The sequence below is a fragment of the Mixophyes fleayi genome, chromosome 11 (genome assembly GCF_038048845.1).
Source record: "Mixophyes fleayi isolate aMixFle1 chromosome 11, aMixFle1.hap1, whole genome shotgun sequence".
NCBI lineage: Eukaryota > Metazoa > Chordata > Amphibia > Anura > Limnodynastidae > Mixophyes > Mixophyes fleayi.
Window position 1 is genome coordinate 85,039,117 of NC_134412.1, and position 25,504 is coordinate 85,064,620.

General features: G+C 41.4%; 1 protein-coding gene and 1 long non-coding RNA gene across 9 annotated transcripts in view; one reads left to right on the forward strand and one right to left on the reverse strand.

Moving 5' to 3' along the window:
• LOC142106976 (uncharacterized) overlaps nucleotides 1-25,504 on the forward strand; it is a 260,709-nt gene that overhangs the window by 114,869 nt on the left and 120,336 nt on the right. The gene's annotated exons all lie outside the window — the stretch shown is intronic.
• The window catches only part of ACOT7 (acyl-CoA thioesterase 7), a 133,256-nt gene that overhangs the window by 44,095 nt on the left and 63,657 nt on the right, over nucleotides 1-25,504 (reverse strand). For 3 of the 4 annotated variants that reach the window (XM_075190061.1, XM_075190060.1, XM_075190064.1), the window contains 2 exons: nucleotides 14,338-14,352; nucleotides 9,302-9,388 (listed from right to left, as the gene is read on the reverse strand). In XM_075190061.1, the coding sequence (XP_075046162.1) occupies nucleotides 9,302-9,388; nucleotides 14,338-14,352 (102 nt within the window). The remainder of the gene's footprint in view (nucleotides 1-9,301; nucleotides 9,389-14,337; nucleotides 14,353-25,504) is intronic. The other variant, XM_075190062.1, reaches the window with a different exon arrangement.

Sequence of the window (25,504 nt, forward strand, 5' to 3'; positions counted from 1 at the left end):
CTTTAGAAAGACACATTTTCCGTTGAAAATTGCTAAACCTTTTCCAGTTAAAATTGATTATTGACCGTAATAGTAATGGTAACTGATTTTTCATTTGTACTTACCCAGGTGGTGATTCCTACCCCAACACAGCTTACTGGTCTAGAGGAGACCTGGGGGTAAATGTATCAAGCTGAGAGTTTTCCGGTGGCTTTGAAAAAACAATCAGATTCTAGCTATCATTTATTTAGTACATTCTACAAAATGATAGCTAGAACCTGATTGGTTGCTATAGGCAACATCTCCAGTTTTCAAACTAGCCGGAAAACTCTCAGCTTGATACGTTTACCCCCTGATGTGGATGATACTGGTGGTGGAGACAGAGATCCGCCCAGCTCACTTATAGGTATACTGTACACTATTTTGCCTGATAGCTGGGAACGCATATAACAGACATAGCGGACGTCATACACCGTACGGACTCGGTAAACCTTTGTGCCATACCATGCCCATCTTAAACTTGCTAAAACTGTAATGATTTGCTTTTTAAATTCTCAATGAGTAGCCACTTACAAAGGCAAATCAGAAGAATAGTGATTATTGCATTAAATAAACAGAATATGAGAAGCTATATTTGGACAGATGGTGAAAAGAGAAAAACAGACATTTCTAGGGACAGAAATTCTCAGTGATAAATCTACTTGATTTACGATTAGTAATCTTCCCCGGCCCATAGTCACAGCCCAGAGGGAATGTTACATGGGACAATAAAACAACTTAATACTTGAGGGGTCCACAAAATAAGATAATCCCTGTGATTTACATATATATATATATATATTTATATATATATATCCCGATGCTTACAGTAGCGCACACAGGGGGGGTTTCTGGGTCTCCAGAAACCCCTCCCCTCCGCTAAAAACGTGCCCTACATAGCGGCACTGTACTATGCAGCAGCCGCTGCGCTGTCAAAGAAGCGTCCGCGGCGGTGCTGTATTGTACAGTGACGCCTAAACGGAGCTACAGCGCATGCGCGGCAGCTCTCGGGTTTTGGGTTTTTTTTTCGGGGGAGGGGAAACCCCCCCCCCTTAAAAATCTTCCGTACGCCCCTGGCTTATAAGCTGCAATAGTGGGATGCAGTCAGTATTGCTGTTTTTGCCCCATGAAAATATAGTTTCTGAAGCCACAAACAGAAAATGCGAAATAAAACATAAACTTTCTACAGTCTTGTGCACTCAGACTGATTAAAGCCAAGATCTGATTTATTAAATAAGCCCTATAGTGTCATTTGCTTTCACTAGTTATTTTGCACTAAGTTTGGAAGTGATTATTTGATTGTCTAACGGCTGCTAAAGATGATTTGTGCATTGTTATTAAATATGCATTAAACCTGGGGGGAAAAAATGCTATGTTGGCACCTAATGTTCAAAGTGGAGTTCTATAGACCTTAGGGTAAGATTATGAATCCTGTGATATATTTCATTCGTAATGAATTATCTCATTATGGCAAGGAACACACAAATCTTCATCTATATAAATTTCCCAAAACAAAATCTACACCTAAGTCTTAATAATGTATAGTGGGTATGACTCCTTTTCAATTTACGGCCCACGTGATGCTGTAAGACAATAGATAATTACACACATACACACACACAGATTATATATATATATATAAGAAATAGAATAGAACCTAATGGGATGTCTAACATGGAATAATCCCTTAGACGTTTTCTATTAGGGAGTTATATTAGATATTATGAACATGTTCTATATTTAAACTCGCAAATGTATTCCATTTTGAAAAATGCCCTTTTTTAAATGACTGTCTGGAGCTGTGTAATTAAAGCGGAGTAACTGCTTGATAATGAAGGGTTACTATGGAAACTGATTTTATTTCCACCATCAAAAAAAAAGCAACGAGCCCTCGGTTGTAGGTGCTCGAGTGAAAATAAAATAATATGTCATTATATCAGCAACAATATTATCTTTTAATTTGAGCCTTATTTTTCCCTTACAGGCCTCCATTTCTGCCCTGTATAAAACATAAACGTAAAAATATTGCATTAGTCTTTAAACACATGAGTCCGGCAGATGATACAGACTGTAAATACAGTATCTCAGGGCTCGTACACATGGGCGTTGGAAAATAAGGAAAGTTGAACGCTAATTAAAGCGGAACAATTTGTCTTGGTTTTAACAGAACGTTCAAAGTACGATCAGAGAATGTTCGTTAATGCGCCTTAGAACCTTTGTGACGCTTCGCTGCAGCATTACGTACAAGGAGTTTAGGAAAAATAATAAAAATGTTCATACATCCCATCACATAAATCCTCTAAGACACAGGAAACTGGGGAATCAGGAAGCGTTTTTTTGGGGACGTGTGGTTGTGAGAGAGTAGAGCGAGTGTTTCTTTGTAGCTCCTTGCCAGTTGAGTTTTCACACCAATATGAAGCTTACACTACACTTAGATGCTCTGAAGGTGGTTGTGGACAGACATTGAGAGAGTGGGCAAGAAGCGCTGGTGTTTCAGCACCTCAGCGCACGGAACCTCATTCTTACCACTGCGGAACAACCCGAAAAATGTCACGATTATACATAGATGGCCAATGGTCCAAGTGGAAATTTAGAAGCAGTGGTATGGAAAATGTAATGGGAATGTAAGTGAATGGAATTTTATAGCTTTACAATGAAGGCAGTAAGAAAATTGGCATCAACCACGCTAGATGGTTAATACTAATTTTAAAGAGCGTGATGACTGTATGACGAAGCCCCATAAAAACCAACACAACGTGAAGACTGCCATAACTGTCGAGGAGCAGCTACTAGGTCACTTTAGGACAGTGTTGGCTAACCTGTGACACTCCAGGTGTTGTGAAACTACAAGTCCCAGCATAACCTTCCAGCAATAAGCTGCTTTATATTGGTAAAGCATGCTGGGACTTGTAGTTTCACAACACCTGGAGTGTCACAGGTTAGCCAACACTGCTTTAGGCTATTATAATCTGTATGCACCAGACCTATTTACTGATGTTTATTTGCCCCAGTCCCACTTCTTCTCCAACCCCACAATGCTTACCAAATGACTTTTATATCCTTCCATCATCATCACCAGTTATTTATATAGCACCACTAATTCTGCAGCACTGTACAGAGAACTCACTCACATCAGTCCCTGCCCCATTGTAGCTTACAGTCTAAATTTGAAAGCAGCCAATTAACCTACCAGTATGTATTTGGAGTGTGGGAGGAAACCAGAGCACCTAGAGGAAACCCACGCAAACACGGGGAGAACATACAAACTCCCCACAGATAAGTCAGGAATCGAACTCATGACCCCAGTACTGTGAGGCAGAAGTGCTAACCACTGAGCCACCGGGCTGCCCTTCCATGGCATTATCCTTAGAATTATAACACCCCCTACCCTGTAGCCATATTGCCCCCTCACTACATCACTCCCTTCAACCTTTCCCCAAAAAAGACGACTTTGGAAATCTTATAATCCTCTTTTCTGCGTCTCAAGTCCTCTTGCTTCTAGCAGATGGTGATACATCAACAAAAACAACAAATCAACGTGAATGTGAACTTGGGGGGGGGGGTCCAGTTGCTCCAATCACAATGTCCGGTATGTTGACGCTGGTAATTGACCTCACTGGAAGTTTTCCTGTAGTCCAGAATTTACAAATTGCAAATAATTTTTTTGAATGTGGAAATGTTACATTAGTATTTTATTAACCTATTTCTTCTCGGGAAGATGGCAAGAGTATAGAAGAGACTTGTCAAGTCATCTAGAGGTGCCTGAAAATGAAAACAAAGCTTCCCAAATTGCAGGTAGATCCCAATGTAGATGCTGCCTAGGAGTGGCCCTAAGCTTTACAATTATAAAAAAAATACTTTAATTTTGTTTCAATGATTATTAACCATCATCATATTATTAGATGCACCCAAATAACAAAAGCGGAAACCGCTATATCTGAAAAACGTGAGATCAGTGAAAATTTAAATTAATCTCTACAGAACTGAAATGTTTTAATCGTCTTTTATAAAATATCCTATCCAAATTAGCCGTCATGTAATTGTTAATAAGAGATAAAATTCACTTTGCTTTAGGGATGCTGACGCTTTCAGTTTGTACAGTGTCTCATTGGTCTTTCTAAAACAGAACCAGCGATAATCTCCCACATTGCAGAGTCCTTGGTAGCGATGTCCCATTGTCAGAATATCCTGGTGAAAACGTTCCCCCTGTTCATCACTTACACTACCCAGGGTGTCCGGGAAAGGGTCTAGATGGAAATGTAAACAATGAATTCTAAGTGACATTCTACAACCCATATTCTTGTAGTTGTCTAATAGTTCATTAACAATGGACACGTAGTTGGCCTCTTTTCTGTTCCCCAGGAATCCACGCACAGCAACCTTGAAGGAGGACCAACAGCAGACTCAATATCCGTCAATTTAACGTTAAATATTTCATCCATAAACAGTTTCCTTATTTGGGGGCCTACAAATATACCTTCCTTTAAGCTTTGCTTAATTTCGGAAACTATTCCTTCAGATAACTGAAACCCTGGCCTTCTTAATCCAGAGCTTTCCTGAAATTCTTCATTAGACCCAAGTTAATGTGAAGCGGTTAAAATGATTTTTTGCAGCTCAACCAATGGAGAGTACTTGACGTTTTTCTCTCCAGCAACATAGGCTTCTCTCTGTGGCCACTTCTTTGTGATATAGTGATTTATAGTGTCTCTGCTGTCCCATAAACAGCAGTACTTTGTGAATCCGTCTTGCAAACCAAACAGCAGTGCAACTACCTTAAGTCACAACAATGATTCCATCCATGATTTCCTCCAGCAACACAGCCATAATTTCAGAAGTTTCTTTCATGTACACCAGGCCAGAGGCACTGAAGGAAGTTTGTTCCCATTATGGAGTAACGCCGCTTTCAGACTACTCTCCCAGGAATTAATAAACAGTCGCCACTCACTAGTATTGTGCTGATCACAAAACTCAATCATTAAACAGTTAACATCAGTGCACACACATTGACGAAGGGAGCCGTTTTTGATCACCTGGGCGACTTATACCGCTTTCATACTGCCGCCCCGGCAATATCCCGGGTTTTTCAAGCCGGGTTTTTGCCGGGGCTCGGAGCGTCCCAGCTCAGAAACACCATTCATACTGCACCTCGGACCCGGTAATTTCCCGGGTTGACCCCATTCATACTGCACAAGTCTGTGCCCTGGCAATTTGTGGGAGTCATCACCAGAGCAGTTTTCATTGGCTGAAAAATGGTGATGTCATTGAAAGGTGACTGTTTTTTTTTTCTTCCACGGGCTCCCACCGATAACATCATCCTCCAGAGACAGGCAGACAGCCAATCAGCTTGTTTTCTGTGCAACCTGGGTTGAAAAACCCGGGTTGCACCATTGCAATAGACAGAGGGTGGAGAGGAAGTAGCCACTCTCCCAAGTACATCCTCGATAAATCCCGGGTTGTAGACCCGGGTTTTTAGACCCGGGATTTTTGACTTGTACCATTCATACTGCACCAAGACCCGGGTCGTTTGAGCTCGCCCCGGCAAAAAAACGTGATTTTGGTGCAGTATGAATGGGGTATTAATCTCCGTGAATGACAGATAAGCTTCAACTTCTCCCTGCAAAGACTGAACCTACCAATTCTGAACCAGGATGGAGGAATTTAAATTTTTTATTGCAACCTACATCATATACAAGTTACTCTACTCAGCACCATTGTTGCAAATTGCAAAGTAGTTTCATAAACGACCCCTAATAATGTTTCAACACAAAATATCTGAAACAAGATTACCATTATTTTATTTAGTAAGTAGAGAAGTATTATGTTAAAAGCCACATAGCCGAAAGGTGTCCTTTAAATGTCTTGTTACAATGATACTGTTGCCCTTTTTCAATTTGGCCTTATCTTAAAAAGTACTTTCAGCAGATACTGTTCTGTGAGCTCTTTGTTTTTCCAATTTACAGCCGTTTCACGTAGACACTGACTGGACAAGCTTTTCAAGATTTGTTGAGAACAGCGGGAGACAAGTGCGGGAAAGAGACAAAGGGGAAAAAAAAAAGTGCAAGGAAGAAGCACGCTACGACCTGCTCAACCGTTTCGGCTCTTTTCACAGATAATAATACGCACAAATTAGTTTCATGTGAGAAATCTGCCGTCTTCTATACAAAACCACTGACAGTCGCAGATTTCGACACAACATAAAAAATAACCACTCATTTTAGGAGCTGAAAATCTTAGCAGGCCAATTTACAAGGCCGTATAACCTTCTTAAAGGTCCAGTGTAAGAAAATAAAACAAATTTGTTATGGCATGTTAGCTATAAATGTATAACATGACCCACAATTACACTAGCCATCAGATGTTGGACACACGAAAATGCACATACTGCAAGGCTTTACTGAAATTAATGTAGATCCTGCATTAGGCCCTCTTTTGCAGTCACCTCTCCACTCTTTACAGCAAGCCTGGCCGACCAACCTGTGGCTCTCCAGGTGTTGAGAAACCACAAGCCCCAGCATGCTTTGCCATCAGATAGCTAGCTGAAAGATGGCAAGGCATGCTGGGACTTGTAGTTTCATAAACACCTGATCTGCAGCTTTCCAACCTGTCCGAGTTATTCTTTATCCAGAGCTGGCCTTCCACAGAAAGTGTAGGGAGTAAGTGCCTGGTGAGCCATACAGCCACGTAACTCCTGCAGTTGTGCTGTGAGGGGCAGTGACTGACTATGGAACAAAAGAATAGACAGAGGGTGGAGAGGAAGTAGCCACTCTCCCAAGTACATCCTCTACTGTCGCTGTCAGTAACTGCGCTCCTCACATGGTGACTACAGGAGGAAGCACACAGTGATATATGTCACCGGGTACTTACATGAATACATTTACCATGCAAAAATACAGCAGGCATTATACACATTACCATGCAGCACATGTATTTCACATATTTTTTAAATGGCAACCATAAGGGTTTGCTCAGACAAACGATTTATCAGAATTTCCTTACACTGCATTCCAAACGGAGCGTGATTCAATCAAACTTCCCTGAAAACACTATAGGCATCGATCCCACTATCTGCACACCATGCAGTGCAATCCATAATCCCCAGTGTTCTAGTCTGACTTGTGTTCATACTGCCACCAATGTGAACAGCAGAGGTGTGCAGACACTGAGATTAATGATCTTGAGGTCTGCGGTATTTTAAGTGTTCCGTTTGGAGCGTGGCAAAAGCCTAACAGTGAAAGAACAGCAACTTACTAGGAATAATTAGCAGGTGAGTTCTGCAAAAGGATGTGTTTCCCCTTTAAAACTAACTAAAATACACCAAAAAAAAAGAAAGAAAAAGAAATCCATTCAGCTAGAAAAGAATTAAGCTTGATAACAGGCGAAGTATATGCTAATGAGCTGTTAATTTGCACACCTGCACATTTGCACTTACAGCAGCAATCCCATAATGTATTTGTAAATATCTCAGCTGGGAGCAGTTAAGATGCTGGATGTTAAAAGTCTGTTCCAATTCCAAGTTACTAAAACGGTGTTAAAAACACATTTCCTGTAGAACAGGCAGAGAGTTCAATTTAACAATGTAGTATCCTAATAAATTATAATATCCAGTACCCTAACTGAACGATTATTAAAACGTAGGTAAACATATATTAATTTACACAGTTCATTAAATCTTGGCCAGTACTAATCATACCTCTCATCTATCCATTCTTTGTAGGGACCGTTCCTCATTTCAACTGAAATCCCCTTGTCCCTATTACAGTTGCCCCCTTTTTGAGCCTTGATACATACCTCCCATCTGTCGATTCTTTGTAGGGGCCTTTCCTCATTTCAACTGAAATCCCCTTGTCCCTAATACAGTTGCCCCCTTTTTGAGCCTTGATACATACCTCCCATCTGTCCTGATTTAGTGAGGACTGTCCAGATTCTAATGGACTGTTCCATCAGTCAAGGTCTTTTGTCCTGACTGCCGGAATGTTGGGAAGTATGTCTAGCTCACCGCCAATCTGCACATCATTATCACGATGTGACCGTATCTATTATCCGTCGTGTTCGCCATCTGTTGACTCTCTATCAGGCGGAGTTTAAGATCGGTGGCTTTTTTGTGTCCATACCAGTTAGGTTTAGCCCTGCCTAATAGGCAGAGTGTATGGGTAGCCTAAGACTCTGAACTTTTTAAGAAAATTTGCAATATATTTTGGCTTTCAAATATGTAATATGCACCCCTATTTACTTACATAGTTTTAAGAAAAATGCTCAAATGCAATTGCTGGTTATCACTGCGAGTTCTGATAATAGATTCCTTAGTGTCTTGTGCATAGTTTAGCGATAGAGCATAAAAAAATTGCCCTGTATAAAAATGGCGTGAATCAGCTTAGGAGTTGCCCCGCATATTGCTCTATCCACACTGCAAAGCAGCTTTCTTCCATCAGCTTCCCTTCCTTGCGAGTGCTCTCAAGGCTAGGGAACTCTGGTAGCCCCTCAGGAATGAGTAGAGAGCAGCAAGCAAGGCAACTCTCAAGCCGAGTCACCACATTCGAACTCCGTTCTTCTATGCTCTGTGCCAAGCGGAGGAAGTATAGAAGACACTTACATAGAGCACTAGGCACTATATAAAACTGTAACTCAATTGCCACAGGTCCGCTATAATGATTCCAAAGATTGCTGGATTTTTTCTCCCAATCATATTTAGAGTTGAACGTTTATAAAAGGTTGAATACATGTTTCACTGTAAATTAAATAGGAGAGTAATACATACCTACAGCATCCCTTAACACCAATATATACCATTAAAGCTCACCAGGGACCAGCCTTACAGAGAAATATTGCATACATTATACGAGCTCTAAGGAGATTTTCTTTTATTAAAAAAAAAAAAGGCGACGAGATTTTCTGTCTATTTAAGCCTATGAGTAACCCGAAGATATCAAATCACACAACAATTACCTGCACACTTCAGCAATACCACCACACAGAATGTTGATTATAGATCGTAGGTTCTGTGTCTATTCCAAGCTGAACATGTGGTCATTTAAAATGTAGAAGTAGGAATTACATTAACATCACAGCTATATAACTTATGAAAAGGACCATATCCTGTTAATAAAAAAGGTTTTGTGTGATACTAAAGGTCAATACCGTAGACAACATAAACCCTTTACAGGGCCACAATAATGGGGGACACTTTTTGCACAACCTGTTACAATCTTCAACCAAAGCAGCTTTGTTTTTTGTGCGTAACATGTTAATTTATCCTTCAATAATATTGTAATCAGAAAATCCTTACCTCCATGTACGTAGCCGTGCAGGGTACAGTCCGATGGCCCCACTAAGTGAATCAAGCTGGACTGACTATATCCAACTGTATATGGTTCTGTATAACAAAACACAAAAACAAATTAAGATATTTTGTAATGGAATCAGGGCAAAAAATTAAATGGCCTCCTAGGTGCATGATAGTAAAAGACTTTGGGGTATATTTACTAAACTGAGAGTTTGAAAAAGTGAAGATGTTTCCTATAGCAACCAATCAGATTCTAGCTGTCATTCTGTAAAATGTACTAAATAAATGATAACTAGAATCTGATTGGTTGCTATAGGAAAGTCTCCACTTTTTCAAACCTGCAGTTTAGTAATTATAACCCTAAATGTTTACTGCCTGCAGACCTAGGGTAGTAATATTGTCAGCGAATGTTTAAAATTGCTACCAATCATCATCAAAAAGTGATCATATACAGACATAGGGAGATCAAGACTAGAAAAGCATGCTAGGACTTGTAGTTCCACAACAGATAACCACAGGTTGCCTATCCCTGGTTTAAAGTAACAAACTGTAATGATATGAACCAGAACACCCCCCCCTCCCTTATTACACCCCTGACTCTGTCTCTGAACTCTGTCAGTAGGAAGGAGTGAGAGTATAACCTCCCACATGTGAATTTCTATTGTCATAGGCTAAAAGGCAGATAGAATAGAAAAGAAAATTCATACAAAATGTGATATGGCAGCATTTTCATTTACAATGGCATACACTTTAAATGACTGAACCTACATTGATTATTTCAAAACATGCTACAATGTCTATTTAATAACGATGCGCAAATACACAATATGCTGAGGCCCATTAAAAAGGGACCAGAATAAGACTAATTAAACTAGATTTTTATTCATAGCATTTATAGCATTTCATTTATTTGCATATTAGGAGATTGTCTTGTTCATACCACAACCCCCTCTTCAGATAAGCCCCCATCTAATGAGACACTTTAGAGCTTTACTTACCAGCAGTGCCGTGTTTCACTAATCCAACAAATCCCCCAATACCTATAACAGCCCAGCACTACTCTCTTCTATGTTGCTACCTCTTGCTAGTTTCAGACAAGCAGAGATGTCGTCAATGTACCTACCGTGAATTTCCTATTCGCATCAATGGGAAATTCACAGAAGATGGTTACTGGCAGCACTGCCGTCTGTGAAACAGGGCGACAAACGGCAGCATAGATATGAGCAGCTCAAGACTTTTTAGGAATCAGTAGACCACAGCACTAGTGGTGATTAATACCCTTAATTTTAGCCCCACCCCAAATTGAATTTTTAAACGGTCAAGTGTTTTATTTAAACACATGGAAAATGTAGCAAGGCAGTTTTCCTTTGAACTTTTTTTTTTCTTTTACACTAAACTGTTGGACTCAAATGACAATACACAAGCTGCTTTAAGAAATGGATGATGGATTGTAAATGGTGTAATGTTGTGTTCATGGCCCGTTATCGGTTTTCTAAGACGCATGTCTCCGCAAGGATAGATATATCTAAAAATGCAAAAAGGTGATTATGTTCTTAAATCCTTACAGTTCTCATTAAAAACTGATGTTCTTTCAAGAATAATATATTGAAAGTGGCTATGCTGATATGTTTGTTCTAATTTGCTTTGTGAGAAGGATTTTTGAAGATACCTGCTTTACCTAATAAGAACTATGTGATCGCTATATTCAATCAATTAATCACTGTCCTTCATCCTGTAAACTGTGCGCTCGGAGGAGCAGTCTGCCAATACTGGACTGTTTCCTAGATTTTAATTGTCTTCTTTGCATGATAAACCTCAGTGAATAAGATCTTGAGAGCAGAATATTTTAAGCTGCAATCTCTTGTTATAAGAATGGACATCACCGGAACCAATTAGAGTGCATGCATCACGAAAGATGGCAAGGCACAAAATAAGAAAATTTGTATGTATAGTGACGTTACCAATATAGTCCTAGAACACAGTTATTGTCCCAAGAATTGATCGCCACAAAGGAGAGACGATAATGGTCACATTTACATTTGGCAATAACAGAATGAAAGTTTTCAACAAGAGGACAGAGAAGAGACACTGTAGAGAGGGGTTTTATTGGAACTAAGCAGCACATTTGGACGATCTGCTATCAATGTAATTGAGATGGTTTGGGAAATATAAGAATTCACAAAAGATTTGTTTGAGGTCTTAAAAATGACTATTTTTCCTATAAAATCAGAAATGAACAAAATCTTGCCTTTTAACGTCATTTAATTTTTAGTGACGAGAAAAAAAAAAGTTTCAATGCATTTACATAATAAACATCTTTATCGCACAAACGCCACTTTTATCAAGGTTAATATTTTCTATAAAAATATATTAGTAGATGATTCGCAAGCACACAAATACAGATTATTCTGGAGAATATTAAGCTACTTTATCTTTTAAGAGTACCTTTAAATATTTACAAACAAGGGGGTACAATACCTGTAAAACATATACAAACTCCATGTTCAGCAAAAACATTGTTTTGTTTTTACTATAGGCTTTTTTCAAGATTGTGGCTTATTTACTATGTGTACAAATGTATTTAGTATGTACACAATGTGCTTTCATCCATAACAAACAATCCAATCTTAGCTGTCATTTGTTTAACAGTTAAACAAATGGAACTATATGCAGAAATGTCTAGATTTCTGCATATAGTACCATTTTAATAAATAAGCCCATTGTGGTTCTTAATAACAAGGAAAGTATTTGTTGCAATTATAGTTTGTTTGGTAAGGAAATTTTGGGAAGTTACACGCAATGGTTTTTTTTTCCGGTGGAGTCCACTAGCAATGTTGATTTTCAGAATACTTAAACTTGGTGGCATTGGCTTAATTAGTGTTACAACCTGAGGCTAGGTGCACACCGAAGAATTTTCCGACCGTTGTGTTATCTCAAACGATTGTTCCTACGACTGAAGGTCCGATCAGTCTGACGATTCATACGTACACACTGACACGATTTACCTTCAGATCTGTGCTCTTCATCTGGTCCTCTAGTCTTCAGAGAATGACAGCACAATATTCATTTATTCATTATTGTCACATTGTCACACTGATTAAAATCGCCTTGTTATAACTATCCACGTGTCCTAACGAATTTCGTTAGCTTCTGTGACTCTGACACACAACATTCTGTCGCAGAACTAACAAATGAATTATTCCTGCTACAGCACTCTCTACATTTATTCACCAGGACATTCATCGCTAGCATCTGCTGAAAAGAGCCCGACTCTGTAACCTCTATGGAGATTGTGAGCATGAGTACATACACACTGCATGATCGTTAGGTGATTGGTCGGAAAATATTAAACAGTTCGACCAACCAAATGAAATGATGATCGGCACTTTGGGATGACTTTAGATCATCGTGTCACTATACACACTCACACGATATCTGACCAAACGGTCGGATGTCGGCTGATTGGAGGTTTTTTGTGTAATTACCATCACCATCATCATTTATTTATATAGCACCACTGATTCCGCAGCGCTGTACAGAGAAATCACTCACATCAGTCATCGGGCCAGTGTGTACCTAGCCTAAGTTTTCAGGTCAGCCATGGTAAATCCAAACACATACAGGGTTTGCAGATCAGCCTTGTAAACTCAGGGATCTATAAAATGCCCAAGATAAATTGGGATGTTGTCCAAATGCATATTGAAGAAAATACAGGCATGCACGTAACCGTCAGTAAATAGAAGTATCACATTTTAGATGGTGTCTGAATTTACATGGCTAATCCATACGGGGCTGTCTAGAGGGGCAGGCCTAATGATTTATGGGCAGGCACATATATTGGGGGTGTGGCTAAAGATTAACTGTGGGGCATTTGTAGGTCGGGGGCGTGACCTAAAGTGTTCTATTTTTTTTTTTTATATCTCATTTTTTTAAATGTAGAAAGGTGAGGTCAATCTGGCAACCCTAGAGACGTATCCACTGCATAGACAGCATTTTGCAATGCTTATGATACAGGCAGATTGATAGGGCAGGTTCTGTGGCAGAGCGTTTGTAATTAACGAGTATGTTGCTGCTATGTGACATGTTCATCATTATCTGTCTGGTTACGTGGGTGAGAAGAATGAATGAACTGATGTGGGGAGCTGGCTTGTGTTTCGTCAAAATGATTGAATAGTATTAGCAGATTATCACCCTCACGCAGTAAGACGTTCCAGCGATTCTTCAGTATCATCCTATTGTACTAAAGAAACAGCATTTTATCCGGAAAAAAATAAGATATTGCTGCACTGTGGTCATACAGATTTATTTTCTGCCACTAAAAATGGAAAACATTGAGGTTAACAAAGGACAACGAGTATACTGAAAGCAAGGACTTCTAACTTCTAAGTAAAGGTGAACTGACAATTGCCAATAATGTAGACCATATATTAAAGCTTACACAATCGTACAGTTAGATGCATTACAGATGTCATACTTCTCTGTGTCTGAAAGTGGAAATCACCAACATTTATGCATCATTTAACAAAGTCCAGCCCCATTGGAGGCTTTGAGGCACGATCCACACCATTACTGAGATCTGTGCATTTCTCTCTCCAAGACTACACGCCAGGCCCGATCAGACATATGCAGTGGACAACCAAATCAGGTGCATTCTAAACCCAGAGATGTCCCACCCACTCTTCCAAATTTTACTGGCTTCTATGCCTGGAGAAGAGACTGTACAATGTTCTCCCAATGAGTCCTAACAAATAAGACCCCACTAACTGTTTTTCCTGTATATGCCCCCTAGACATGGTCAACCAAGGGTAAGAAAGTGAAAACACATAACCCAGGTTGGCGAAATGAGCAAATTAATTTGAGGTGCAAAACAGAAAATACAGTATTGTTCTGCTCCCCCCATGCTTCCAGTAAACTTAGCTTCCCTGTATTTCCATTGTTTTCCTCACCATCTATATGAACATACACGGTATATATTAATTAAGCCAATCGTCCACAAACAATGCCAGAGCCGGAACATTGACATACGACAGATTACTTACCCTTGTTTTGTCTGTCTGAAGCAATAACGTTGTAAACAAAAAAACATATACAATTACTGAAATTGCAAAATAATTTTTTCAATATAAATGTTTCTTTAAAATGCATGAAATAGTTTGCAAAGAACTTGACTGAAGCATTGTAAAGATGATGTGTGCTCATACCTACAGAACATGCTTTATCTCACACACACAGAAAGAGGCTCATTTAGGAACTGTTCAACAGTCAGAATAGTCCTATCCTATTTCTCAGCTCCATGACGAGTTAGGACTTTAATTTCACAATACACATGGGGTTAATATATGCAAATGGGTTTGTGGCACAGCAAAGAAGGGATTTGGGTTTCATTTACCCCTATTTCGAGTGCACGTTCCGTAGACATAGCTGTTCATGTTTCTTTCTTTTACGGTAAAATATCATTGTAGGCACAAATTTGACACCAGTTGGCATAAGGACCGAAGCATTAAAACGGTTCTGAAAATCAAACCCACGTGTTCCGATGACCGCATACCCACTCACAATGTTATTCGCGTTTGGACGCATTGTGGGATTCCGACAGCTGTCTGGTCTAGTCTATGCTTTTAAGGCTTCCACTGACCTTCCGAACTACAGTAAACAGTTAAACAACCCCCAGTTAAAAGTTATTGCTTTGACACACAGTTTCACTGGCTTATGCACTCGCATTTTTTAATGCAAATCAAACACCAGCGGGTAGAAGATCTAAAGCTTTCAAAATACGACTGGGGTTTCAAGTGCAAGTGCTTTACTTTCATTATTAAACATTGGGGAAAGGAGAACATCCCTTCTCTGAAAAAACTCTGAGTCTTTGAATATTCTCGACTTCTCGCAAAATGCCACAAACTCCTTATTGCAAATCTCTCACCAGAGTCAGATGTTCAGACAGGACAGGCTCCCTGTAAAGTAAATGCTACATTTAAGTCGTTTTGTTAACGGCTGCCAATCAGTGTGCCATTAATGGGCATAAACTGCATACACACGGTGGAGGCAGCCATTGTTTGTGATAAACCAATATCAAGGACAATGCAGCCTATCAATTCACTAGGAATTAGTGACATCACTGAGGGGTGAGATACAAAACGACTATGTAGGGGACAGGTAGACTTTAAACCACTTATAACCAACTTTTTGTTTCGTCGTGAGACACTTGTTGACTTGTGATTCTTGTTCACATGACATAACAATGTTAGAAGTTGCTAATGAAAAAAAAATAAAAAATAATAATAATAATAATATGATTATGCACGTTTAAAAACTAAATTGACTAATGGCTGATTTAATTCAATTACGTTTAAGCTAGAGTTCATATATAGGGGCATATCCAATTAGGTTTCAGGCCCAATTCTATACTTATTCCACATGTGTCTTTCTCTCGTAACGTGCGTTACCGCGGAAAGTGCGCAGTATTGACGGTACCACAATAACGCGGCTTTTCCTACACAACCCCATGGGGTGCGCACGAATATCCACGTTATTGCGGTATCGTGGATTGACTTTGTGGCCCGTTCTGGTGTGTTACCGCGGACCGGAAACCTAATTGAATATGCCCCATAGAGCCTGGCAGAGTTGTCAGTAATGGCTCCCCAAATCGCAGGCACAATATGCGTTCTTAAAAAAAGCCAAAATTGCGACCATATGGAAAGCGGCAGCTCTCTTAAGAATCATGCTGGTCGGCAGCAGCAGTTTATGCATCCGATTTTACGCCAATAATATGTCACATACACTTATGTCCAACTTGCACCTGTATTTTTAACCATTTATTTTATATGCAACGAACGCATTCACTATTCGACACTTATACAGCTCCTAAAACCTCTCTAATACAACAGAAACAACTACCTGTCACGTGTACGCAAAACAAAAAAAAGCTTTGTTTAAACATGCACACAAAAGCATAATATATGCCAGAGCAATGAATAAATCACCAATCAGCATCAGTAGAGCATTCCAGGTAGCTAATCACAGGTAGTGTGCTAGTGCAGCCAATCACAGGTAGTGTGCTAGTGCAGCCAATCACAGGTAGTGTGCTAGTGCAGCCAATCACAGGTAGTGTGCTAGTGCAGCCAATCACAGGTAGTGTGCTAGTGCAGCTAATCACAGGTAGTGTGCTAGTGCAGCCAATCACAGGTAGTTTGCTAGTGCAGCCAATCACAGGTAGTGTGCTAGTGCAGCCAATCACAGGTAGTTTGCTAGTGCAGCCAATCACAGGTAGTGTGCTAGTGCAGCCAATCACAGGTAGTGTGCTAGTGCAGCCAATCACAGGTAGTTTGCTAGTGCAGCCAATCACAGGTAGTGTGCTAGTGCAGCCAATCACAGGTAGTGTGCTAGTGCAGCCAATCACAGGTAGTGTGCTAGTGCAGGGAACGGTCATCATCCGCTAGCTGCACCTGCTCCTGACCACCCGCGAATAATACGGCTTTCTCAGGTACATAGGCATCTTTTCACGGTCTGCATCTGTTCGCCATTGTGAATTACACCCTTTCTGTACTAGGCCTACATTACAACGCCCTCATCCCAAGTATTCAGGCTGAAGTATGTGCCATAATCACGCAAGAGCATATATGTGTGCACCCACTTTTCTGGGCATGGGCAGAACGGTTCACACGCAAGCTACACTGCGCAAACTGGTGTCATAGCCCCATAATGTCCCATTCACCATCCAGACTGGTATTGCGATACACAAATGAGATCCGAGACGGTGTCTCGGCAACCACTGCTTTTCGCTATAATATATGATCTCGGGGAGATGCGTCAGAGCAGTAAGCCAGTAACACAGCGGTGAGGAGAGTGTCATCTAGTACACAGCGTTCCGGTTATAAGAGTGATACAAATAATACAACGATATAAACGTTCATATAACCTCACAAACCATAAACAACGGTGACAGCTGCACAGGAGATCTGGTTACCACAGAGATCTCAAACTTCGCTCTCCAGGTACAAAGTAATAAAAATACCTCTTTGGAACATCAGATTTGTGTGGTTTCCATTTACCAGAGTCTTTATAGAAAATAAACAAGAGGAGAAAGGATTAAAGCCCTGGTTTGCACGTGGACTGGTTTTAGACTTCAGGTTTTATTTTACAAGTTTTCCTTCATGGAAATGTGTTTTCGGTTTTCTGTTACTTTCAATTGAGCCTGACACCCGCCACATTAAAACAATGATTCTCTCTTCAAATTTAGTTTAAAGGAAAAGAAACAAAAAGTATAGCCAAATTTTTCTTATTAAGACAAAATAAATATAAAATAAATATAAAAAAAATGAACAACTATAAACAGTATAATCATTAATAAAACATGGACTGTCGGCACGGACACCTGCCCTGTAGCTGGTGAAATGATACGGCTGAAACAACCCCGGACTTGAATCTGACGAATCTGCGTTGAAACTAGGGATGTGCACCGGGCACTTTTGGTGTCTCGTGTTTTGGGTTCGGATTTGCTTGAGGTTTTGGGTTCGGATTTGTTTCACAAAACACCTGACGAAAGGTTTTGGTTCGGATTTAAGGTTTTGGATTCGGATTTATTTTGAAAAAAGCATAAAAAGTGTTAAAATCAAGTTTTTGGGGTTTATTTTCACTCCTACGCTATTATTAACCTTAATAACATTCAATAACAATCATTTCCACTAATTTCCAGTCTATTCTGAACACCTCACAATATTGTTTTTAGTCCAAAACGTTTCACCGAGGTAGCTTTCTGGACTGCATAGTGGAGTGGTCCCGGTACCCAATTTGGTACCGGGGCCACAATACCTCCTCCGACTTTCAAGTGTAGTGTTTCTAAGTTATAAACCCTACAGTAGTTCGAGCACGTCAATACCTCTTGTTTTAGACGACCATGGTACTGAGCATTCATCATTGAGATCCCATCAAGTATGTGAAAGACAGACAGGGTCGAAGTGTTATTTGTTGACTTTGTTAAACAAAAAACTGTCCCTGTTGCAAATATTCGTGCAATGAAGAGTGACTTTTTCATTTAAAGGCTCAAGCTTTCAAGTGTAGTGTTTCTAAGTTATAAACAGTACAGTAGTTCGAGGACGTCAATACCTCTTTTTTTTTTTATTATGACTGGGCATTTAACTTTTGGTTTAATTTGTTAAATTGGTTTTAATTTTGTTTTACTTTGTGCTCATGGCAAACGACTGTTGAACGGTCACATAATGCCAAAAAATGAGTTGCAAGATGGAATTGTCCTTGGGCCCTCCCACCCACCCTTATGTTGTTGAAATAGGACATGCACACTTTAACAAACCAATCATTTCAGCGACAGGGCCTATCAAACAACTGTGGCTAAAATGATTGGTTTGTTTGAGCCCCCACACCAAAAAAGCTATTCATCTCTCCCCGTACAAACTCAACTGGCTCTACTGAGGCAAGATGTCGTCGTCATCCTCAGATTCCTCGCCCCCTTCAGTGTGTACTTCCTCATCCTCACACATTATCAATTTGTCCCCGCTGGACTCCACAACCACAGGTCCCTCTGTAGTATCTGGAGGCCAGTGCTGTACTTGATTGAGTAATTGATAATTCATTTTTATGAACATCATTTTTTCAACGTTCTGAGGAAGCAACCTCCTTCGCCGCTCACTGACCAGGTTACCCGCTGCACTAAAAACTCTTTCCGAGTACACACTGGAGGGGGGACAACTCCGGTAAAATAGAGCCAGTTTGTACAGGGGCTTCCAAACTGCCTTTTTTTCCTGCCAGTAACAATACGGACTGTCTGACATGTGTATTTGGATGGTGTCAGCAAAATAATCCTCCACCATTTTTTCTATTGTGACAGCATCCAATGCAGCGACAGTAGACATGTCTGCAATGGTTGGCAGGTCCTTCAGTCCGGACCAGATGTTCTCAGCATCCCCGCCAGCGGGTCTTTTATGAAAACTGAGCTTTTTCCTCGCAGCCACAGGTGTGGAAGAAAATGAAGGTGGAGATGTTGGCATGTCACGGTCCTCTTCAGGGGACAAACTCCTGACCAGCAAGTCTTTGCACAGCTGTAGACTTGTGTCCGCCGGAAACAGAGACACAACATACGCTTTAAACCGAGGATCGAGAACGGTGGCCAGAATGTATTCCTCTGACTTTAAAAGAGTGACCACCCTAGGATCCTGGCAAAGCGTACGAAAGGCTTCATCCACAAGAGCTACATGCTTTGTGGAATCGCAATGGTGTACCAGCTCCTCCCTCACTTTCTCCAGCTGCTTCTGCAAAAGCCTGATCAGGGGAATCACCTGACTCAAGCTGGCAGTGTCGGAACTGACTTCTCGTGTGGCAAGTTCAAATGGCTGCAGAACCTTGCACAACACGGAAATCAGTCTCCAGTGCGCTTGACTCAGGCGCATCCCCACTCCTTTGCCTATGTCGTGGGTGGCTGTGTAGGCTTGAATGGCCTTTTGCTGCTCCTCCATCCTCTGCAGCATATAGAGGGTGGAGTTCTAGCGCGTTACAACCTCTTGTTTGAGGTGATGGCAGGGCAGTTTCAGCATTTTTTGATGGTGCTCCAGTCTGCGGTAGGCACTGGCAGAATGCTGAAAGTGTCCAGCAATTTTGCGCGCCACCGAAAGCATCTCGTGCACACCCCTGTCACTCTTGAGGTAATGCTGCACCACCAAATTAACAGTGTGTGCAAAACATGGGACGTGCTGGAAATTGCCCATATTTAATGCCCGCACAATGTTACTGGCATTGTCTGAAACAATAATTTCCCTCAGTTTCTCTAATATGTTGTCAGCGTTGTGCCTCTTATTAAAGCCTGTAATACACAATGTTGCCTGCCTTTGCACGAGCAGCCGTTGTGTAGATGCTGCTACTGATGCAGCTGCTGCTGTTGCTGCGGAAGGCGATGCATCTACCCAGTGGGCTGTCACAGTCATATAGTCCTTAGTTTGCCCTGAACCACTTGTCCACATGTCCGTGGTTAAGTGGACAGTGGGTACAACCGCATTTTTAAGAGCACGGAGGACACTTGCTCGTACTTCTCTGTACATCTTTGGTATCGCCTGCCTAGTGAAGTGGAATCTCGACGGGATTTGGTACCGGGGACACAATACCTCCATCAACCCTCTAAATCCCACTCCACTGATGGCGGACACCGGGCGCACGTCTAACACCAACATTGCAGTTACAGCCGCAGTTATACGCTTTGCAATAGGGTGACTACTATCGTATTTTGTGGTCATGGAAAACGACTGTTGGACGGTCAATTGTTTTGTGAAAGACGTAGCGGTCTTACGACTTCCCCTCTTGTAAGATGATCGACTAACAGCAGCAACAGCAGCAGTGGCAGTAGTAGGCGTACCGCTGCAGGATTCCTCGGATGAATCCCGTATTGAAGAGGACTCAGTCTGGCTGGTGACTTTGGCTGCAGGACTGAATCTGATGGAGATTGTGGAGGAAGTTGACGAGGAGGGTGTTGCTGGTGTGTATCCAACAGGACCAAGGGATTTAGGTGTCCCTGTACTGATGATGGTCCTAGCCCCAGTTCCTGAACTAACCACTGAACTATGAAGGTTATTCAGGTGACGTATAAGGGAGGATGTCCCTAGGTGGGCAAGATCCTTACCCCTGCTTATTTGAGCTTTACATAAGCTACATATGGCCATACATTGGTTGGCCTGATTTGGATAAAAATAACTCCAGACCGAAGAGGTGCATTTTTTGGTCTTCTAACCAGGCATGACAATGGGCTTTTTAATCCCATGGACATCAGCTGTTTCCCCCCCTGGTGCCTCATTTACAATAACCACATCAGCATCCTCATCCTCAAGTTCCTCCACAGCGCCAACTACATCAATAGCCTCCTCCCGAGCCACCTCTTCCCGTACAGTGATGGGAAGGTCAGGCTTGACAACCACCAACACCCTTGGACTCGCCTTGGGGATTTGTGATGATTTCTCTTTAGAAAGCAGAGTTGTTTGCTGTTTTGTTGCTGACAGTATAACTATCTTCAATTTTTTTGTAGGGGGGGGGAGGAGGAGGAGGGCTAAGATCCTTGGGTGAAGCTGAACCACTAGTCATGAACACGGGCCAGGGCCTAAGCCGTTCCTTGCCACTCCGTGTCGTAAATGGCATATTGGCGACTTTACGTTTCTCCTCAGATGATTTTAAGTTTCTCTTTTTGCTACTTTTACTGAACTTGGGCTTTTTGGATTTTACATGCCCTGTACTAGGAGATTGGGCATCGGGCTTGCCAGACGACGTTGATGGCATTTCATTGTCTATGTCATGACTAGTGGCAGCAGCTTCAGCATTAGGAGGAAGTGGGTCTTGATCTTTCCCTACTTTATCCTCTAAATTTTTGTTCTGCATTATATGTAGCACAAGAGAGTGTACCCCTAAGCCACACACACTCGGCAAAGCTTTTAAAAATTATATGCGGCACAGGAGAGTACCACTGGACTGGAGTTATACAGCAGTACCACTGGACTTATACTGCAGAATCAGTGAAATTTGTAATATGGCAGTAACAATGGACTTATACTGCAAAATCAGTGAACTTTGTAATATTGCAGTACCAATGGACTTATACTGCAGAATGTGTGAACTTTGTAATATTGCAGTACCAATGGACTTATACTGCAGAATGAGTGAACTTTGTAATATAGCAGTACCAATGGACTTATACTGCAAAATCAGTGAACTTTGTAATATAGCAGTACCACTAGACTTATACTGCTGAATCAGTGAACTTTGTATTATAGCAGTACCAACGGACTTATACTGCAGGATTGTTTTGGGATTTTTTTTTTATAATTACTTTTTTTGTAATTTTTTTTATAACTATTTTTTAGAATTTGGGAATAATGGGGAAATAACAATGCCCTTAGAAGGACAGAGCACAGGACACAGCACCACTGGACTGAACAGGACACAGCACAGGACCCAGCAGCACCACTGAACTCAGAAGGACAGAGCACAGGACAAAGCACCACTGGACTGAACAGGACACAGCACAGGACCCAGCAGCACCACTGAACTCAGAAGGACAGAGCACAGGACACACTACCACTAGACTGAGCAGAATACAGAGCACAGCACAGCACAGAACTGAACAGCACGAGATATAGCAGGACAGAGGACCACCTAACACACCCTCCCTCTACCCTGATCAATGCCCGAGTGAAGATGGCGCTGACTAGCGGGGAATTTATAGGATCCGAGTATCGCAAGATCCGACAGCGGGATTATGACTCAGAGCCTCGGTTTCAGTTTTGCAATTGGCGGGAATACCCGGATCTGTCTCGGATCCGGCTCGGATCCGCAACGTTCGGGTGGGCTCGGATTTCAGAAATCCGAGTGCGCTCATCTCTAGTTGAAACCCCATCGGCACGCCCTTACTGTACAGTTCCTACGTTCGTCCGCCCCTTCCCTCCCCAATTTCGTCCTTCAAGACAAAGGAAGACGTAAGTGTCATTTGCGTAAGGTCCTTTTCTGACCATTACGCAGAGCAATTTCACACCAGATACGGCACGTAAATGGACTCGTGTCTGATCATGAATCAGGCCCTGTACGCTCATTAACCCTATCCTAAATAGTGTATAATTTTACCAAAATAACAGAAATTGTAAGGCCAGAAACTGCAATACAACATCTATAATGATTCTTAGGTTTACAATCAGAGCGCTAATCCCACTTTCCTTCTATTTTAAATCCACCCCTGGCCGAATGATCTGTAATATTTGTACACGGTCTGAAAAACTTTGCAGGTCTTAATTTTAGCCCCATCACAAAGCACAGGGTCAGGAACCTACAAGATCCAATTATTGACTATCATTTTTCTTTGCATCTTTGCCATTGGGGTATACTTAAATCAGAGAGCGAACCGATCGTTTTCCCTTTGCTGTGTTTACTAGAGATGTGACTGCTACAACGCTCTCAGTCTTGTTACTTGTGGAAGAGGAAGCAAACAAGGTTATAGAGGCCTTTCCAGTGTAGGATTAGGATTTGATTAGTTACGCAATTGGCTTTACAATTCCCAGAGCAGAGGGTTTCTTCACAACAATAAAACGGACATGTAGGAGATAACTTAGGAAATGAACGATCAAAAAGAAAAAAGGTACAGCCTCTATAACCTTGTTTGCAGATACATTTTGTCAGACGCCGTCTCCGCACTGACACTTGGATGCAGTAGACAGACTCCTGCACCTTCTCGGCAGCCGCCTCCTGTTGCCTAGCAGCGGGACGCTATCTCCGCTCACCTGTCAGCAGTCAGCATGTCTGACCGCCAAAATCTCCCTAAACCAATCAGCATCATCATCATTTATTTATATAGCGCCAACATATTCCGTAGCGCTTTACAATTGGGGACAGACATAATAAACTAATAAACAAACTGGGTAAAACAGACAAAGAGGAGAGAAGGCCCTGCTCGCAAGCTTACAATCTATGGGACAATGGGAGATTGACACATGAGGTTAAGTCTACATTTTGCATTTTGGCTCAGCCAGACTGCAAAGGTAAAAGTGACTCATAAGCTAAATGATCCCGTCACACAACAATGTTGGTCAGGGGGTAGTTGTCTTGTGTGAAATTGTGTAACAGGCTAAAGGTAGCGAGGTTAAGAGGGTGGTTGAGGAATATTATAAGCTTGTCTGTAGAGGTGGGTTTTCAGAGAACGCTTGAAAGTTTGTAGACCAGAGGAGAGTCTTATTGTGCGAGGGAGAGAATTCCATAGAGTGGGTGCAGCCCGAAAAAAGTCCTGTAACCGGGAATGGGAGGATGTAATGAGGGTGGATGAGAGATGCAGATCTTGTGTAGAACGGAGTTGCCAAGTTGGGAGATATTTTGAGACAAGAGAGGAGATGTATGTTGGTGCAGCTTTGTTGATGGCCTTGTAGGTTAGTAAGAGTATTTTATATTGGATTCGGTACAAAACAGGCAGCCAGTGTAGAGACATACAGAGTGATTCAACAGAGGAATAACGATTTGCAAGGAAAATCAGTCTTGCCGCAGCATGCAAAATAGATTGTAGGGGTTTGAGTCTGTTTTTGGGAAGACCAGTAAGGAGGGAATTGCAATAGTCAATGCGGGAGATAAGTGCATGAATTAAGGTTTTTGCAGTGTCTTGTGTGAGATATGTGCGAATTCTGGAAAAGTTCTTTAGATGCATGTAGCAGGATTTAGATATAGAGTCAATGTGGGGAACAAAGGATAGGTGTAAATCAAGGATTACACCTAGGCAGCGAGCTTGTGGGTGGGATTTATGGTCATGTTATCAACAGAGATAGAAATGTCAGGTATGCTCTTGTTGGTGGGTGGGAATATTATTAACTCTGTTTTAGAAAGATTACGTTTAAGTTGGCGAGAGGACATCCAAGATGATATGGCAGAAAGACAGTCAGTTACACGGGACAACACAGATGTCGAGAGATCAGGAGAGGATAGATAGGATGCACCTTATGGTATATAAAGCAGCCTCCCACACATTGTAATACACAAAATGGTACGTACACTGGCGCTCCCGTTCTTGATACACAGAGAACTTCTAAATCAGAGAGATACACTCCCTCAATCCTCTCATCATGTGAGGTACATAATAAAAAAGAAAGAAAACCAACATAGCCTAATAACGTAAAACATCAAGTATAGTCCACCACCACTATGGGCATATATGGAGTGTTCAAAACTTGGTGATGATAATAAGTTTCAATACAGCACCCGTGATCCTTCCTCCAATTTCCTCCCCCTCAGGGTATGAGCTTACATTCAGGAAGTCAAATATAGGCCTGTAGAATAATTCTCCGTTTCCTTACAGACGTCTCAGCACGTGTGTTGTCACACTCCACTCCAAACATATAGAAATATACAAAAGAAGGAACGGGAGCGCCAGTGTACGTACCATTTTGTGTATTACAGTGTATTTTATTGTGGAGTTGTGTGTGGAAACTCTGAGGTATTTACACAGCTGCACATCTGAGTGAAGCGCCCTATTAGATCTTGTCTAAGTAGCCTCTGACACATGTCTAGTGCCAGAGTATTGGTTCACTCCTGCTCCAGCGTTTCCTGAACTTCTGATCCAGTGTTCTTTGGTTCTGACTCTGCTTCTTGTGACTATACTCCTGTGTTTCGTTTTGGTACCTCGCTACCCAGCTGGTTTGACTATTTGGCTTGACCTGACTTCTCTCTGGATCCTCCCTGTGTACTGCACCG